Here is an 18,213-nt window from a genome sequence, read left to right on the forward strand (position 1 = left end):
ATAGGAAAGTGGTGCAAATCTTGCTCCCCAGCCTTTGCGGGGGCAGAGAAAAGCAGAGTGCCCAGGGAGAGGTTGTTATGAACAACAAAGTGGTAATTTCTTCCCAGGGGTGAGGAAGGTTTTTCCCTGTCCCTGCCTCAAGCTGCGATGGTGCAGTCTGTTACCTTGGAGACCAGCAAATACTTCCCCGACAGGGCAAGCGTCCCTGTTGAGTTGCTTGGAGGAGCTTGGAGGAACTAGAAGTGGGAACCAGTGAAAACAGTCCTGGGATGACCAGGGGCCCTTCTCCCAAAGATGGAGAAATAAATGGAGAAATGCAGGTGAAGCTGAGAGTCACAAGGGTTGACAGGGTGGTAAAAGAGTGGGCGGGGGGAGGCCCAGACTCTAAGCTCTGGACTAAGTGAGAAAGATTTAGGGAGCCTGGGTCTTAAGCACCTGCTCCCTACCTGCCAGACATTGTGCTACATGCTGGAGGTACAACAGCAGACAAGGAAGTAATGGGGCTGCTCCCGAGAATGTCTGTGACCACTTGGTAAGAGACGGCCAGGAGGCGGCAATAGGAGGGAATGATTTCCTCCTTGGGGGTTGGGGGGCAGCAAATGGGGTTCAGGAAAGACTTCCTGGGTTTTCTTGTCAAACACAAAGGGCAAAGGGCAACTCTAGAAGTAGGTCCAACTTGAAAAAAGAAGAGTATGAATTAGCAAGATGTGTGTAGGTAGGGGTTACCAGGGTGTGTAGAAGGCTGCAGGATGAGGTAGAGAGGCAAGCAAAGAATAGATCCAAATGGAATGAAAAGCCTTGTGAAGGTTTGACTTGCTTGTCCATGGTACTGAGAAGCCATGGCAGGGTTCTAAACGAGTAGTAACATGAACAATTCTGCATAACAGAAAAATCATTCTGGCAGCAGATTGTAAAATGGACTGGATGGGGGAAAGACTAGAGGTTATTAGGCAGTTAAAAATACAAACCCTGGGGGTGGCTTTATCCTGGATATTTAGGAGAATCCTAGATCCAGCTGTTAGCAAATCAGGAAGTTAGCTGAAGATTTTCTTTTATCCACTAATCAGGGCTACCTCTCTCCCTTTGACAAGATGCCACCTCCTAAGGACCGGCTTGCATATTCTCTTCCCCTCCTGTGACCAGTCTCCCAAGGTAATGTGGCCCACCTTTCTCTAAACTCTGGACCTGCCCTGAGTACATTTATTCAACAAATTTTTTTTAGCAACTACTATGTTCTAGGCAATGTTTACATAAAACTGTTCTAACAGTGAACATAAGTCCCTACCCTCATGGACCTTACTTCTAGTGGATGGATGGATGAGAGAGGGTGGGCCAGGGACAGATAATAAGTAAATATATAGAACATCAGATGATGAAACGTGCTACAGAGAAAACAAAATAGGGGCAGGGAGGTACTGTCTGAGATGGGGTAATCAAAGAAGACCTCTCTGATAAGGTTTCATTTGAGCAAAGGCCTGAGGGTAAGGGCTGTCCAGCTCTGCCTACCAGCTCTCTCTGGCACCTAGCGTGCACTCTATAGATGTGCGCGGAATGAACGAGTGCTTGTGTCATATGCTGAAGTTCTGGAAGATGCAGCAGATTTTGAAATGGTATTCTGCATTCCTATAGCCCTTTGTATTTCACAAAGCTCTTGTACATTCTCAATTTCATTTGATCCTTCTGATGATGGAGTTGAAGTAGGCAGGGCAGTTACTATTATCCCCATGCCATTCTGCAGATGAAGAAACCAATGGTCCAGTGCTCCTTCTAGCACACCACATTGTTTTGCTAGTTTTATGCAACCCAAACACCCCTCCACTGGCCAACACAAGTCATCCCAGAATCCAGTCATGCAAGCCTCTGAATTCATTAGGTTGTTAGTCACTGACTGAAAAGAGGGAACTGAGACTGCGGGGTGTCCAGTGTTAATGAGGTATTTCTATTCCAGCAGTCTCTGCCACAAGAGTCTCCCAGCAAAGCATACTGAAGTAAAGCCGCTTTTTCTTTTTTTGAGATATTGCCACATTATCTTGGTGCTTCTCAAAAGAAAATTCCTCTGAATAAAAGATTAAAGACCCCGGGCTTCCCTGGTGGCGCAGTGGTTGAGAGTCTGCCGGCCGATGCAGGGGACACGGGTTCGTGCCCCGGTCCGGGAGGATCCCACGTGCCGCGGAGCGGCTGGGCCCGTGAGCCATGGCCGCTGAGCCTGCGCGGCTGGAGCTTGTGCTCCGCAACGGGAGAGGCCACAACAGTGAGAGAGGAAAAAGAAAAGAAAAAAAAGATTAAAGACCCCAAAGAGAAAAGCAAGTTGCCGAACCATCATTAGGCTATTTAATTTAATGGTTTCATAAGAACACACACTCCAATGTTGAAGCTGCAACTCCATCTGGAGTTTCTCACTTGCGGTGTTTTAGACAATATTTTTTTTGTTGCAAGTAACAAGAAATATAAATGAGGTCACTTGGGCTTCCCTGGTGGCGCAGTGGTTAAGAATCCACCTGCCAATGCAGGGGACACAGCTATGAGCCCTGGTCATGGAAGATCCCACATGCTGTGGAGCAACTAAGCCCATGTGCCACAACTACTGAGCCCATGTGCCACAACTACTGAAGCCCGTGTGCCTAGAGCCCGTGCTCTGCAACAACAGAAGCTGCTGCAATGAGAAACCCACACGCCACAATGAAGAGTAGCCCCCGCTCACTGCAACTAGAGAAAGCCCGTGCAGCAACGAAGACCCAACGCAACCATAAATAAATAAATACATTTATAATAAATAAATAAATGAGGTCGCTTAAGCAAAAAGGAAGGGAATTAGAAGGAACAAGTATCTCACGGAACCCAAGAGCAGAAGGTGAAGTCAGTTCTTCAAGAGCTGAGGTTTACCTCCCCTCCTCAGAATATTTACTGTCTGCCAGTCCCTGCTCTCACGTAACTTACAGTCTAACGGGAGAAAGATGCCAATTCTTAACAATCACACTAATAAATGTATTATTCTAAATTAAGATAATTACTTTTAAAGAAAGGAGCACAGTTCTATGACAGTTTACATAACACAAAGGAACCTGGAATAGAGTGGGATGGTAGGGAAGACTTCCTAGAGGAAGTAACATTTGAACTGAAATGTCAAGGATGAGTGGTTGGGGGGAGGGGAGGAGAATGTTCCAGAGCAAAGCCAGCACATGAAAAGGCCCTGCGATGAAAGGAACTGTACAGCATTCTAGGAACTGAGGGGGAATGGGGTTGTCGAACACTGAAGCAGCGAGCAGTGGTGGAGTGGGAAAGCTGGAGAGGTAGGTGGGCAGCAGCCAGAGCTTGCAAGCCTCAAATGCTATCTTAAGGATCTTAGTCTTTATCCTAGAAATAAAGGGAAGGCTTTGAACAGCTTTAAGCAGGAGGGAGAAGAGGGGGTGTGACCTTGGATTTGTTGGGGGTTTTGGCTGCATGGTGCAGCTTGTGGGATGTTAGTTCCCCAACCAGGGATTGAACATGACCCTCAGCAGTGAGAGCGTGGAGTCCTAACCACTGGACCACCAGAGAATTCCCTGGATTTGGGCAGGGGGTGGGGTGTTTGTTTGTTTATTTATTTATTTATTTTTGGCTGCGTTGGGTCTTTGCTTGCTGCCAACTAGAGGAATCCTGCGCACAGCAACAAAGACCCAATGCAGCCAAAAATAAATAATTAATTAATAAAAATAAAATAAATAAAATAAAATACTTTATATTTAAAAAAATAAGGTCTAAGCTCAAAAGACACCTTCACTGATCACCTGACCTAGCAAAGCAGATTCCTTTCCTGATTACTATCATATCACCCTGTTTACTTCCTTCACAGTACTTTCCACAATTTGTTATTACTATATTTACATCACTCTCCCCCTCTGGGAGGACAAGGACGATGTCCAGCTCAGTGATTGTCAACTGGGGACAGTTGTGCTCCCCAGGAGACATTAAGCAATGTTTAGAGACGTTTTTGGTTGTTACAACTTGCAGGGGGGCAGGGTTGCTACTGGCATCTGATAGGTAGAGGCCAGGCGTGCTGCTAAGCATCCTTCAATGCACAGGAGAGCCTCATGACAAAGCATTAGCTCGTCCAAAATGTCGAAAGTGCTGAAGTCGAGAAAACTTTGTTATCTTGTTCACTGTTGTATCCTCAGCATCTAACACAAAGCCTGATACCTAGTATGTGTTCAATAAGTATTTATTGAATGAATGAATTAAAGAACAGTTGAGCTGTTGTCTATATGCTGCACTTACCTTTTTCTTTTCTGGTATTCTTTTCCTCCTTAGGAAAATAAGCATTGGGTGTTTTTATAATGGCCACACAAACTAGTCATATCTTCCATGGTCAAGATAATAAGTTTCTGGAAAATCATTGGTAAGCATCTTCTCTGACTTTCCAGATGAAAACAACAACAGCAATATTTTTTTCACGGGAGTTGAGGGGGAAATACCTGCCTTTAAGTGAGACTGGGTAAATGGTCGATGCATCATCTTATACCTGAGGGCTTCAGTTACCTAACTACCAAAACAATAGAATAAAATGTCTTATGAACCTGGAGTCCACATTTTATCGGGATCTACACAGGAAATTTTCCTAGTTACTACACAGAAGTAAAATGTTTCTGGAGGCCCTGACAGCGTGGAGTCAATGTCTGGTGCTGGGGCATTAATCAAATTACTTTGTGTTTTTTAGCATGAGGAGAAACAATGACAGAGATCCAAGGAAGCAATTGAACCAGAAGAATATCAATGAACATGGCCAAAAGCTAGACAATGGACTACTGGTTACACATATTAACCAGACACAGGACTTACTGGTAAAAACCATAGTGCTTTAACTGAGTGCCAGTGCTTACAAATCATAGTCTGGGAATGCAGCAGGATGTGTTAAACTCTGGGTATTTCTTTCTTCACGTAAGATCTCAGGACTGAAAAGGATTAGTTACACACTCATCTCTGATCCCCTGCCTTTAGAAATGACTGAAGTATCTCTATGCTGTTTATAGAAACTGTATAGCCTTCTTGGCAGTATCATTAAATATTCAGGGGGATGTGAAGACACTGTCCTTGTTATCAAAGCTTGAAGACTAAGGAATTTAATTCTAAGATTCTCCTTCCTGAGATTTGTTTTTCTTGTCGGATTCCCTAAAATCTAGATCCAAAAATCAGTTTCAGGAAGTGCCATTGGAGTGAGAACGTTATGGCAGGAGAATTAACCTCTAGAATAACCAGAACTGTGGTCTTAGGCTGACTCTCAATGTGTTGATGAGCTCTCTTCCCGTCGTGGTGAGTGGATTGTCTAGAACTCGCAATTCACTCTACTATAGAAACTATTGTCATCAGGGGTTGTCCGTGCAAGTCTGGCCCATAACCGTCTACCTATTCTACACTAGAGTTTAACAATGGTCCTTTGAAATGATAATCAGTCAAAAACAATACAGTTTTAATGCTAGCAATTAAAAATCAGGAAAATAGTTGTGTTTTACTTTTCTCCAGTATTGGCACTTAGGGGAAAGCAAGTTTAATTAAAAGGAAATGAGCAAATGTCAATAGAGTCTGGAAATTCTGAAGGATTCTTTCAATGACTTTAGATGTTGATACTATGAGTCTTTATTTCACCTAATTTCTTATCAAATACACGACTTTCCAGGTGTACAAGGACCACTCTTATTTATCAGCCACAACTGGGGCCTCCTTTACTTCACAAATAAATAGCAGTGGGAAAGAGGGAAAGGATTGCCCCAGCACAAAGATCTTATTCTTCTGTATGTAAAGCACATCCTTCAGTATATAAACAGTATGTCCTACAGTCAAAATCCATCATGTGTTTAATGGTGGCTCTTCAAATATTAATAATATAAAATCCATGTCCTAAAAAGTGATGGGACTTCCCTGGTGGCGCAGTGGTTGAGAGTCCTCCTGCCGATGCAGGGGACACGGGTTCGTGCCGTGGTCCGGGAGGATCCCACATGCCGCGGAGCGGCTGAGCCCGTGAGCCATGGCCGCTGGGCCTGCGCGTCCAGAGCCTGTGCTCCGCAACGGGAGAGGCCGCAGCAGTCAGAGGCCTGCGTACCGCAAAAAAAAAAAAAAAAAAAAAAAAAGTGATGGATCATTTCAAATGCAAGTAAAATGGAAGAGAGGTGAATTAGAAGTCTACCAGGTTCAGTGTTACCAAAGGGAGGTGGTTGTCCTGAAAGATGAGAAGAGTGACACCTAGTGTTTATGTGCTGCAGAGCAGCATTTTCCTAAGCGAGCGGCTGGGGCTAAGATTATAGGTGGTGCTGTTCTGGGGCAGGACATTAATTAGCAAAGAATCACATACTGAGAAAGTTGTCTTTTCAGTCAGTTCTCTCTCGATCCTTCACAAAGATAGTCACAGTTTGGTGGTAATTTAAAGGCAATATAGTATCGTGATTATGAGCATGGCTCAAGCTATACTGCTTGGGTTTGAATCCTAGCTCCACCACTAGCTAGCTGTGTGACTGGACAAATTGCTTAATTCTCAATACTTCAGCACCCTTGTCAGTAAAATGAAGTTAATAACGATGGACCCTATTTTGTAGATGTAAATAAGTTAATATACGGAAAGTGCTTGTCACATAATAAGCACTATTAAGAGTTTGCTCTAATTATTCGTGTTTTCACACTTCTTAAACACTTGCTAATTTCCTTTTGAAACAGAGGGTGAGAAGGTCTCAGGCACAGAACTTACGGCATCCAATATTATCTAGCTGGAATATGATAGCAGCAGTTTATTTTCATTGCCTTTGTTTGTTTGTTACCTTCTGTTTATGACCCAACCTGAGGGGAAACAAGAATCACTGTTAAGAACCGTTTATGCAGCAGCACTTGAGGCCACACTCTAGATCTTAGCGTCACACGCCCATCTTACAGGTGGAGAAAGAGACACGGGGCTTGCCCAGCATCACAAAGCTAGTAAGTGGGGGGCCCAGGACTGCACTCCCTTCTCCCCTCCCTCTCTTCCTCTGCCCTTTCCTCCTTCCGAATCCTCTGTCTGATCTAATCCTGTCTAATGTAGCTCGGTCAGCCAAAGCAGATAATTTCAACCCCTTGTCTATCACCTCACCGTCTACAGGGAGAGCCTGACAAAGACAAGCCCAAGCAGTACCCACCCAGGGTTCAAGCAGGCACACAGGAGACAGGCAAAGCCATCTTTGGGTGTAGTCAGGGGCCGCGGTGGGCTAAGCAGTGCGCAGGCCCTTTCCACAGTCACTGGACGCTGCAGGGTGGTTTCTCTCACTGTGGGACTGAGCCGGCCTCTCCCCTTGTGAGGCCGTGTCCCACACCCTGAGTCACAGCCAACCCTGGCAACCTGTAAGGCCCGCTGATTTACACAGACAATGGCGGCCATGCTGGAAGCTCTTGCAGCATCCCTGTCTGCTCCAGGCCTTGCACACCTTTCCAGCCTCTTCTCACGTCACGCTTACCCTGCATTCGCTGCCCTCCAACCACCGTGGCCACCTTTCTGTTCTTCCAGCACTCTGCCCCTGCCCCCAAGCCCACCTCTGCCTGGACTGTGCGCGCCCAGAGACACACAGGGCTGGCTCCTCCTGCACCTTCAGGTCACAGCTCAGAGGGGCCTCCCCAACCCCCCATCTCAGCTAAAGTGACCTCCCCATCTCCACCCGAGTCATTTTCTATAACATTGCCCTGCCCCGCTTTCTTAATACAGTTGCTCCTTGCTGAAATTATGGACATTGATTTTGCTTTTCTTTACTGACCAGCTATCCACACTAGAATGTGAGCTCCGAGAAGGCGAGAACATTTCTATCTTGTTCACACAGTAGCCCTAGGACCAGGGACAGTGCCTAGTTCAAAGCAGGGCTCAGAACAAGGCCAAGTGGGCTCAGAGTCTTAGGTCAGCTCTCTCCACCTTCTGGCTCTCAGAACGTATCACCAATGTTGAATCCTTGCTGTGAACGACTTCAGCTCCATCACCAAGGCCACCACCCACGTCCTGAGCTTAGTACTATGTAAGTGACACTGGTGTCACTCAGCACAAGCAAGGGGGCTTGTTCATTTCATGGCCAGACTCCTGTGATGCCTCGGAAATTCTTCCTCTAAAACTTTTACCCACTGCTCCTGTTTCTGGCCTCTGGAATGGACAGGAAAACCCATTCCCTCTTCCATCAGCCAACAAATGTTTGTGGAGGATCCCTCAGACTGAGAGGGAGGCAGAACTCATATACCTGAAAGGACGCAGGGAATGAAAATACAGAAATAAACACAGGCGCCACCATCACTTGCGTTTGACAGAGACTCAAGGGTTGGCAGGGAAGAAGGAAAGCTTTATGGTGAAAAAAAGGGAAAGCTTCAGGTGTACCCTGAAGGAAGCCAGGGGCGGACTAACTAGAAGCCGGCATCTCCTGTGACTGATTTGGGGGCATGTTTGGTTTTCTCTGGTTGGTCCTGAGCTGAAAAGGGGATGGATGAAAAGTAGGCAAGCTGGCAGTCACTGCCACAGTCCTGACTTCCCAGTCCGATTTCTGCAGAGGTTGTGGTCTGGCTCCATGGTCTGGTTGCTACACATGTGGTTCGGAGTTCTGCTGTCATACAGGGTCTAGCCACTGTGTGTTTGTGTATTTAGTCTCTCACAAGGCAGGATGTGGCAAGTGGCGCTTGACTCCTCTAGACACATACTGGGGATGAGGTGAGGGACGGGAACGGGTATTTCTGGGCAACTGGCCCAGAGCACAGGCCTCCGCATTTGTCTGTTGCCTCAGCAAGGCGAGTTCTTAAACAGACTGCTCTCGGGTGGGACCGGTCAGGCTGGCACCCCTTAGGGGTCCACATGGAGGGAACCTAAAACATCCTCAGCTTCACCCTCTCTTTCCACTGGTTTCTGTCTGACTCTGGCTTCTGTCTTGCAGAGGCTGCAGGGCTATGAGACCCAGCTGCCTTCAGCCAGGGAGGATTCAGAAGATGATTGGCTTTTAACACACAATTGAAAGTCTATGAAACTCACCTTGGCTGACCTGATAAGCCAGGGCACAGCCATGCTGTAAGTCTGCAGCCATTCCGCTCTCCCCCCAAGCCTGCAAGACACGTCCATCCCCCTGAGCCCAAGAGACCCTTTCATAAGACTTTTCTTCTTCAGGAAGGAGGGTAGCAATGTCACGAGGAAAATGCACATCTCCACCCAGACCGTCCACCAATTCGAATCCAAGCTTTCTGAGTAAGTATGTTTTTCAGTGTCTTCCCAACAACCCAAGAGCTCACAAAGTACCTGGTTTCGGCAGCCTGAAAATGACTTTGTTCAAACGACAGTCTCTGTGGGACCTGGGCAGGCTTCTTCCCGCTTCTAGCCCCAACTTCCTGTTTTTGCAAATAAAGAGGTTGGACCATATCAGTTTTTCTCGGCCTTTTAAAATCCACGGTCCCTTTGGATGAACACATCAAACCTCACAGCCTCATCTGATGTGTAATAGTTAAGAGTGACCACTTTCGATGACAGATTGATTGGGTTCATACTTTTTTTTTTTTTTTTTCCGGTACGCGGGCCTCTCACTGTCGTGGCCTCTCCCGTTGCGGAGCACAGACACCAGACGCGCAGGCTCAGCGGTCATGGCTCACGGGCCCAGCCGCTCCGCGGCATGTGGGATCTTCCCGGACCGGGGCACAAACCCGTGTCCCCTGCATTGGCAGGTGGACTCTCAACCACTGCGCCACCAGGGAAGCCCCTGGGTTCATACTTTTACAGATGTATGTCAAAAATATTCAGGCTCCCCACTTCCAAACCAGATTTTTTTTTTAAAGCTTCTCTTTGGTTTATTCATTTATTTATTTGGCCACACCAAGAGGCTTGTGGGATCCAAGTTCCCCAACCAGGGATCGAAGCCTGGCCCTTGGCAGTGAAAGTGAGGGGTCCTGACTACTGGACCGCCAGGGAATTCCCCCAAACCAGATTTTTGACGTCACCATCCATCCCCGGTGTAGCAATCTATGGGCCATGATTACTGCTTGCCTGAGGTTTCTTAAAATGTTAGAATAATAATTAATAGCCAACATTTCTTAATGTGTCAGGAATTCTGCTAAGGGCTGCACACATTATCTTATTTAATCCTCACAACAACTCAAAATACAGTGTTACTCTCAAGACCATTAACCAAAAGTCAATTACTAAATAACCAATTTGCCAAATTTATCAAAACATTTTAACTGTAACTTTTATAACAAATTTTATTGGGTTGGAAGGTTAAACAGATTTTAAAGATTTCTGCAATATTTTGGTTGATTGGTTTTAATTGTGAATCCAGCAATTTAAGGAATGTTTCAGGTCTCTTCAGTTAATTGGTCATTTGGCAAATTGATTTTCAGAGAATTGGTTTTCAGTAAACTAACTTTTGGCAAATTGACTTGGATAAAGTCTTATTATCTTCATGTTGGAGCTGATGAAGCTGTGGAGTCTACCACACTTGTCCAAGGTCACACAGCTAGTAAACAGCAGAGCTGGGTCTCAAAGACAAGCTTGTCTCATTACCTGCCCATGCCCTTACCTGCACCCACACTCATGCATGCCTTATGACTCTGCCCACTGCCCCATGCCCATGAGTTTATATCCAAAGGCCTTCCCTGCCCTTCTCTGGGCCCCCAAATCCCACCTGCCTCAGAGAGGGCAATTCAGTTAAATTCACATGGCTGAGTCCTTAACTTGAGTGCCTGTTACAGGCTGGTCTCCAAACAGCCCCTGGAATACTTTGCAATAAGGGAAACTCAAGAAATTCCCCTGGCCACTTACTATTCAAAAACTAAGTTTTTGTTCATCAATCCACTGAGAAATTGCTGCTGAGTTGCCTCACCTGTGCATTTATGATCATGTCCAGGTGACTAGGAAGTCTCACCTGAGAAGACACAGATTTGAGAAGAGCAAGAATGTTCTTCCACCTTCCTCATGAGAACGCGCCCCCCATCCTCCATAGACTGGCCCTCACTCGAAGCCCACCTAGTTCCACCAAACCACAGCCTTTTATACTGAAGATTGCATCAGCAAAAGGACCCCACACACACTTGATCCCTTTCACAATCCCCTCCATCCTTTATCCCAGAAAACAAAGACCTTCTGTTTTCTCTTTGCTAGATTTTGCCTTATATTCTCCCAATGCCTAAGACACATTAAAAGAAAGAAAGTCCCATCCACACTTTCCTTCCATGTATGTAAGTGGCTGCTTTGCTCAGTGATGAAGCTGACCTTGGGTGACAAGTCTTCCTGGTGTTTTGACAGAGCTATCGAACTCTATCAACAGAGAATTCAGTGGCTCACAGAAAACAGCAAGATGGTAATAGATTTCATTATTTGCCTCCTTTCACTCATTCCACCTGTACTTGTTAGAACCCTTTCAGATGCAAGTGCTAGACCTCCAATTTACATTAGCCAAAGCTAAAAAGGGAATTTCTAGACCTACAGAAATGAAAAACTCAAACGCAGCTGTATCCAGGGGTTCAAATGATGTCATTCTTCGTCTCTGAGCTCTGCTTTCCCCTGGGTTGGTTTTACTCTCGGGAAGGCTCTCCCCAGTCTTGGGAAGATGGTCACCAGCAGCTCTAAGCTTACATGTCACCAACTAAAGTGACATGTCAAAAAGGATCTCACCTTGCTTTCCCAGTACACCCTCCCAAGTCCTGGGATTGACACTCTCTGGACCAGTTTAGACCAATCACCATAACCAAGAGGATGAGATGCACTAACTGATTGGGCCTGGAACTAGTGCTCACACCTGGGGAAAGACAGGGGGTGAGGGAAGTTGGGGGAGACTGGGTGAGCCCCCCCAAACCTCATGGACTGAGAAAAGGGAGACAGATGGCTGCACATGGAAAGCCAGAGTGCTGTTACCAGAAGAGGAAACGGATCCTGGGTGAGAACAGCAGAAATCCCCTGGACCGTTTCATCTCAGACTCCTAATGAGATTTATGATTAAGGCTGATCATCTGGACATAACTTTTGAAAGTTTGATTAAATGTTTTCCTCAGACCCAAAGAGTAGAAGAGTGATCATGGGCAACTTAACCTTTATTTTGCTTTCTTATTTGTTTTAGCCTATATTCTTCCACTGATGCTTTTCTGGCCCACCATTTGCTTTCACCTTAGGCAATCCTCAACTCTTTTCTTAAACCCTGGGACAGGCAAGATGCTGAAATCCATGCTCCCCACCCCCAAGCCCCACCTCTACTACCCAGGCCGATTCCAGGGTGTAGTCTACATCTCAGATCCAGAACCATCTTCAGTTGCTTAGACAGGTCGGCAAATGCACATCTCCAGCTGCGGCATGCCGCCCTCTGGTTGCATGTAGTAACACAGGCAGAGAGAACTGAGAGGGGTGAAATCCTCACCTACTCCACAAACACCCATTCAGGGAATGTCGCTCTCACCTGCCTACCCACATCACACCTGTCCCGGCACTTTTGACAAAGGGGGCGGGGATTGCTGGTTGGGTCCTTCCTCCCCTTACCCCTTTCTGATGGAGTTACTGCGGAGCCAGGAAACAAGCCCCGATTGGATTCCAGGGAAGCAATCACCTGTAAACCAGCTCATGACTCTTCTGCGTGCTGGGGCACCTGGGGTGATGCATAGTCCATCACTGGGCCCAGTTCCTGACTCTGCTGTCAGCAAGGCCTCACTTCTCTGGGTGTCCGTTTCCATATCTGCAGAGGATAAAAGCAGGGGTTATTAACCGGTGGCACGCAGGCAGATCTGGCCCTACAACCATGTTTTTCTTTGCCTACATAGTTTTATTTTTTGAATCAGTTGTCAAGATTTAAAAATCTTGATATTTCACTTTTATGTCTGCTTTCAGTCTTCTCTTGAAAAACTGGGACTATCTGGCATCACTGGGCTCCAATTCCCTCTTATTTACTTTTCCAGTTATTTCTATGGGATGAGTTTCTAGAATTTCAATGGCTAGGTTTAAGGGAATGCATGTTTGTTTGTTTTAAATTTATTTATTTTATTTTTGGCTGCGTTGGGTCTTTGTTGCTGCGCGCGGGCTTTCTCTAGTTGCGGCGAGCGGGGGCTACTCTTCGTTGCGGTGCACAGACTTCTCACTGCGGCGACTTCTCTTGTTGCGGAGCACGGGCTCTAGGCGCACGGGCTTCAGTAGTTGCAGCATTCTTCTATAAAATGGGTCTTCCTTCTACAGCTTCTTGTTGAGGTCGGGGAGCGCTTGAACGTCTGCTACACAGAGCTGCCCAGTAAAAGGTTTGTAGAAGCACAGAGCTGTGCTGGTTGTTTCCGCACGCCCTCTTTGGTTTTAGGCATTTGGCCTCATCAAGGGGACCAGAGTCGGTGTCCTCATTGATGTGTCAGCTGTCAGCAGTGGCCCTCAGAAGGAGGAGTTCCAAAGTGACCTCATGGTAAGTCTCTCTGGCACAGAGAAGGACCTGGAACTGGCACCGCCACCCCACCCTCCCCTTGTGAGCTTGCTAACGGACTTTGTTTATAGCAAGTGCAAAATGGAGTGTTTTGCAAAGAACAGTTCACACTTAATTAGCACCTACAGTTAAAAAAAATATATGTTGAGTTCTGCAAAACCCAACCTCAGAGTCTTTCTCAGCTGCAGTGTGAGCTTCTAGTATTCACACCACAGCAGTCCCTGCTAACCTGACTTTGTCTCAAGAGCCCGGAAGGAGGGCACGCAGGCAGTAATCAGTTGGGCTGACTTCAGCACAGCACGGGCTTCCGGCCTTTTCCAGACAAGGAGCTATCCTGCTTGCTTTGGCTGTAACTCAGAAGCTAAGAACTCTAGGGTCACATCCCAGGCACCTCCACCACTTCTCGGCTGTGTGACTGTGTTACCTCATCTGTAAAACAGGGATGATGACAGTCACCACCTCACAGGGTCACCAGAGGACAAAAGGAGTTCATGCAAATTAAGTGCTCAGTACAGAGTCTGGCATCGAAAAAATCCTCTGTAGTCTCTGTGAAGTGTTATGGAGGGTCTGTTTTCCTAGAGGAACCTCTAGATCTTTGAATGAGACCTTAGCAGCAACAGCTGGTCCCAGGACCCTTTAGAGGGATCAACATGGGCCAGTTTCCAGACTTGTCCCTTGTTCCTGGTCTCAGCAGGTGTCAGGGAACAGGTGTCAGTGCAGGCCCCACTTCCTGACAGGTCCCAGGGCCCTGTTTCCAAAGATCCCCCAGCTGGGCTGGTTCAGTCTTAGCCAGGGCAAGGCTCGTGTTGGCAGTAACAGGTGAAGTTTGTAGCTGGCCGGGAAGAAGAGGAATGAGTTATCTTATTGTTGGATACTCACCAGGTTGAGCCTGAGAGCATCCAATGGGTTGGCCCTGCACCCGTCGCTCTATCCCCAACTCACACGCCCGGGACAGAAACCGCTGCCCCCGACCTCCGTTCTCCTCCCTGGGTGCCACAGTGAAGTGCTGAGGGTGCAACCACAGCACATGCTGAGGTGGGTGCTCATCCCACTGCACCTGTGACCTAAGTGCACAGCAGCTGCAGCATAAGAGCACGTGGTTTGCGGTCAGCAGGAGTGAGGGACCAGCTCCCGGAGTGGCCCGCCAAGCCGCGGGCTGACCACCCAGGCCCCATACCTGCCACGCACAGCCAGGAGCAGGCTGGAATGGGCAGCAAGCAAATGTCAACGTGGGGCTACTAAGCTGGGCCTTAAGCGACCCTGTTTCAGCACGACTCACACCCCAGCCCAGAGGGCCCAGCCACGGCGTGAGAGGTGGAGCCAGGCTCCACGTGGCCTGTGGCTCTGGAAGCCAGTGATGTCCTTTTGCCCACCAGAGCCTCATTGATGAGCAGCTGAGCCACAAGGAGAAGCTGTACGTCCTGTCCTTCGGTTCCACCACCGGCACCTTGTGGCCCAGCCCGGTGGAAGTCAACACCTCCAGGTGAGTGACTGCCCAGCCTTAGCCCGGATATCTACCTGGTCATCTTCCTCCCTAAGTGTTAGTGTCTTTATTGCATGATTAAAGTGCAAGACCCCCAACAGATGAGACAATTCACAAAAGCAGAAACACAGGGAGCCAATAGCTTTTGGAAAAGTCACCCCACGAGCACCACAAAATGAAAAGACTAGACACCATTTTTACCCAGAAAACTAGCAAGGTAGTTTTATGATTATGAAAATAATACATGCTCATTTTCAAAAATTGGAACAGAATAAAAGGATAAATAATAGCAGATAAGTCTTCCTCTTACCTAGTTCCCCCTCACCTCCCAATAGCAGTTTCTTCTATCCACTTCCACAGTCTTTGCACATACATGCATCCGTGTGTTTATCCTCTCTTATTTAAACATAATCAGGAGCACATTACACTGTTTTGCATCTTGGCTTTGCATCTAATCTTGACTATCATTTTCTCTCAGTACACAGAGATCAACCTCATTCTTTTTTTTTTTTTTTTTTTGGCTGTACGCGGGCCTCTCACTGTTGTGACCTCTCCCGTTGCGGAGCACAGGCTCCGACGCGCAGGCTCAGCGGCCATGGCTCACAGGCCCAGCCGCTCCGTGGCATGTGGGATCTTCCCGGACTGGGGCACGAACCCATGTCCCCTGCATCGGCAGGCAGACTCTCAACCACTGCGCCACCAGGGAAGCCCCAACCTCATTCTTTTTAATAGCTGCATAGTATTCCACTGTGTAGATATACTGTAATTTATTTAGCTAGTCCTTTGGGAGTTTCTGGTTTGGAGGGTTTTTTGCAGGTGGAGAGAGGGGGAAGGTAAGAATTTCTGCTTACTTATGCCAGTAAATAGATATCTCTTTTCCATGAAGGGAATAGCCTTGATCATCCACCATGTGGTTGGTGCCATGCTTGGCATTTCACATGTACTCTCTTACTTAATATTTATAGCCAACACATGGGATAGGATTGCTATCCCCGTTTTGCAGATGAGGAGACTGGGACTCAGGTTAGGGAAATTTTCCAAAATGGCAGAGTCAGGATTGGATTCCAAAGCCCAGAGCGGATCCCAGGGAAAACCACATGCTTGGGTTTCTGGGACGGAGGTCCCCTTGCCCAACACTAGCTGTAAAGAGGAGTCCTTCCAGGTAGAGAAGTGCTGGTTCAGGCAGCGCAGACTTTGAATCCTGGCTCTGACAGTTACTGGGGGATCTTGACAAGTCCTTTAACTCTCTTATTAGCAGAATGAGGCAAGGATAACTGTTTCTCACAGAGTTCTGTTGTGAAGATGAGTGAAAAATGAGTACTCGGCATGGGGCAGGTACTCAGTGGGTAAGAGTGTTTTTTACTGTGATTTCCACTCTTGTTCAACCCCTGAGCTCTGGAATGTCAGACCTGGAAGTCACCTTGAGACCGTCTAGCCAAGAGTTCCTCAACTGCAATTATTCCTGGTCTTCCCTTGTGATTTTTGTCATATCCCTGCCACTTGAACTATTATTTACTCTGTGCTACTTGTACTATTATCGATTTTTTAAAATACCAATGCTATATTTACTTTGAAGGCAACTATCAATACCATAGCTGAGAAGCCCGTATCACTTGCCATAATTAGAAAGTCGCTATAAAAATAAATAGAATGAAAGCAGACAAAACAATGTTATTAAATTCCAACTTGAAACCTATTGGCTAGAGAGGGCACCAGGCCTGGGATTTGTTCTCTTTGTTTAAAAGGGAGATTCAAACAGTTATAATAATGAAAGACAGACTTACTGGCAACGAGCTGAGGGGACTTTTTTGCAGGGGGAGGTCAGACTGAAAGAGAAATGGAAAGAGAAGGGCTGTCTCACTAGTGCCACATGAGACATTTAACCAAGAAAGCTCTGTGTTATGTCATTTTCCCTGTTGCGAGTGGTGTGCATCCCAACCCATGTGGAATGTAGCCACACAGCCTCGGTGACTTCTCTTCAAGCCCTCTTAGGGTTAAGGGATTAACTCTGTGCTTCAGGCTGAGGTCTGCCTCCGAGGAGAGTTGGAGGGGAAAGGAGCTTAGCCCCAGACCCCCATGTAGCAGAGTCTCTAGAAGCTCAGGCCCTAGAGTCACACCTGGTTTGAAATCTCAGCGTTGCCAGATGCTTACAGTATCACCTTGGGCAAGTCCTAACTCTGAGACTCAGTTTCCTCATCTATAAAATGGGAATAAAGGTATCCACCTCAAAGAATGATTGTTAGATTTATACCAGCTCATACCTGTCCTGGGCCTGGCCCCTAGTAAGAGTTATTAGGTTGTTATCCTCTCCCCCAGCCTCCAGGAACTCAAGCTCTGGGTAAAGAAACTTCAGCCTGACAGAGGCAGCAATCTGCTGCAAGCCCTGAAGAAAATCTTCGCTGAGGGGCTGAATTCTCTGGTGACCATAATGGGAAGCTGGTAGGTCTCCTTTCCTAAGCTGATAACATGAAGGGGTTGGAGAACCAAACCATTGTTAGAGAAAAGACCATCAAAACTCTTCACGTACGCTTGAGAGAAGGATTATGTTTCCAGGCCATTTGTCCACAGATGCTGGGGCAGGGCAGCCAGGGTGGCCAGGCCTGTGGCCCACTCAGCCCTGCATCTTACACAGGTGACCTGGGACACAGGTGGTTGATTAGGTTTGGTAGATGTTCCTTGGGAATTACCATTTTGCTGGGGAATGTCCTCAGGCTGAGGTGTCACCTTCTCTTCTTCCGTCTTCTCCACAGCCCAGATCAGCCTTCTGAAATCCTGTCGGAGTACATCCAACAGTCCACCATGGGAAGGGACCTCATCACCCACATCATCACCTACAAATGCGCTGATCAGGTGCCCCCTGTAAGTATCGAGATTCTCCAAGGCTTCCCTTGGTTTGGCTATAGTGAGCTAGGCCAGCCTTTGAGGCCCCCAAGCTGCGGACCAGAACACAACTCTCCTTGTACCTAGTTCTCCTGTTGGTAAGCTCAGTTGGGAGGCTCAGACGAGGAGAAGGTTTGTTAAGGTACCGGCATTGCCCTAGCGACGGCTCACCCTGTCACCATCCCCACAGGCTGTTCTGAAGAACCTTGCAGAAGCTCTTGGGGGCTACTACCACTGCTACAGCCCAGAGACAGAGGTAAGCCCTTAGGCCAACACACTGCCCCCTCCTCCCATCCCTGCCTGCCTCCAAGGTTGTGCCTGGGGAATCTGGGCCAGGCAGACCATGCTGCATGTGTGCTTGCTTTCCCCCCTCCCCTACTCAGTGGATTTACAAAGGTAAAATCAGGTAAAAATGAATATGTGGGAAGAACAGAAACAACATGAAGTCACAAGAGATCCTTTTGT

General features: G+C 47.3%; 1 protein-coding gene across 1 annotated transcript in view; it reads left to right on the top strand.

The window, feature by feature from the left end:
* Nucleotides 1-4,291: 4,291 nt before the first annotated feature.
* Nucleotides 4,292-18,213, top strand: part of VWA3A (von Willebrand factor A domain containing 3A) — a gene marked incomplete at its 3' end in the record, with an annotated part of 46,011 nt that continues 32,089 nt past the window's right edge. The window contains 11 exon segments of the mRNA XM_079719172.1: nt 4,292-4,375; nt 4,694-4,817; nt 8,892-8,966; nt 8,970-9,022; nt 9,119-9,196; nt 11,243-11,297; nt 13,269-13,367; nt 14,762-14,868; nt 17,185-17,307; nt 17,619-17,727; nt 17,939-18,004. Of these exon segments, the coding sequence (XP_079575298.1) occupies nt 4,314-4,375; nt 4,694-4,817; nt 8,892-8,966; nt 8,970-9,022; nt 9,119-9,196; nt 11,243-11,297; nt 13,269-13,367; nt 14,762-14,868; nt 17,185-17,307; nt 17,619-17,727; nt 17,939-18,004 (951 nt within the window). The 5' untranslated portion in view covers nt 4,292-4,313.

This window comes from Hyperoodon ampullatus (genome assembly GCF_949752795.1).
Source record: "Hyperoodon ampullatus genome assembly, chromosome: 14".
In the NCBI taxonomy this organism is placed as follows: domain Eukaryota; kingdom Metazoa; phylum Chordata; class Mammalia; order Artiodactyla; family Ziphiidae; genus Hyperoodon; species Hyperoodon ampullatus.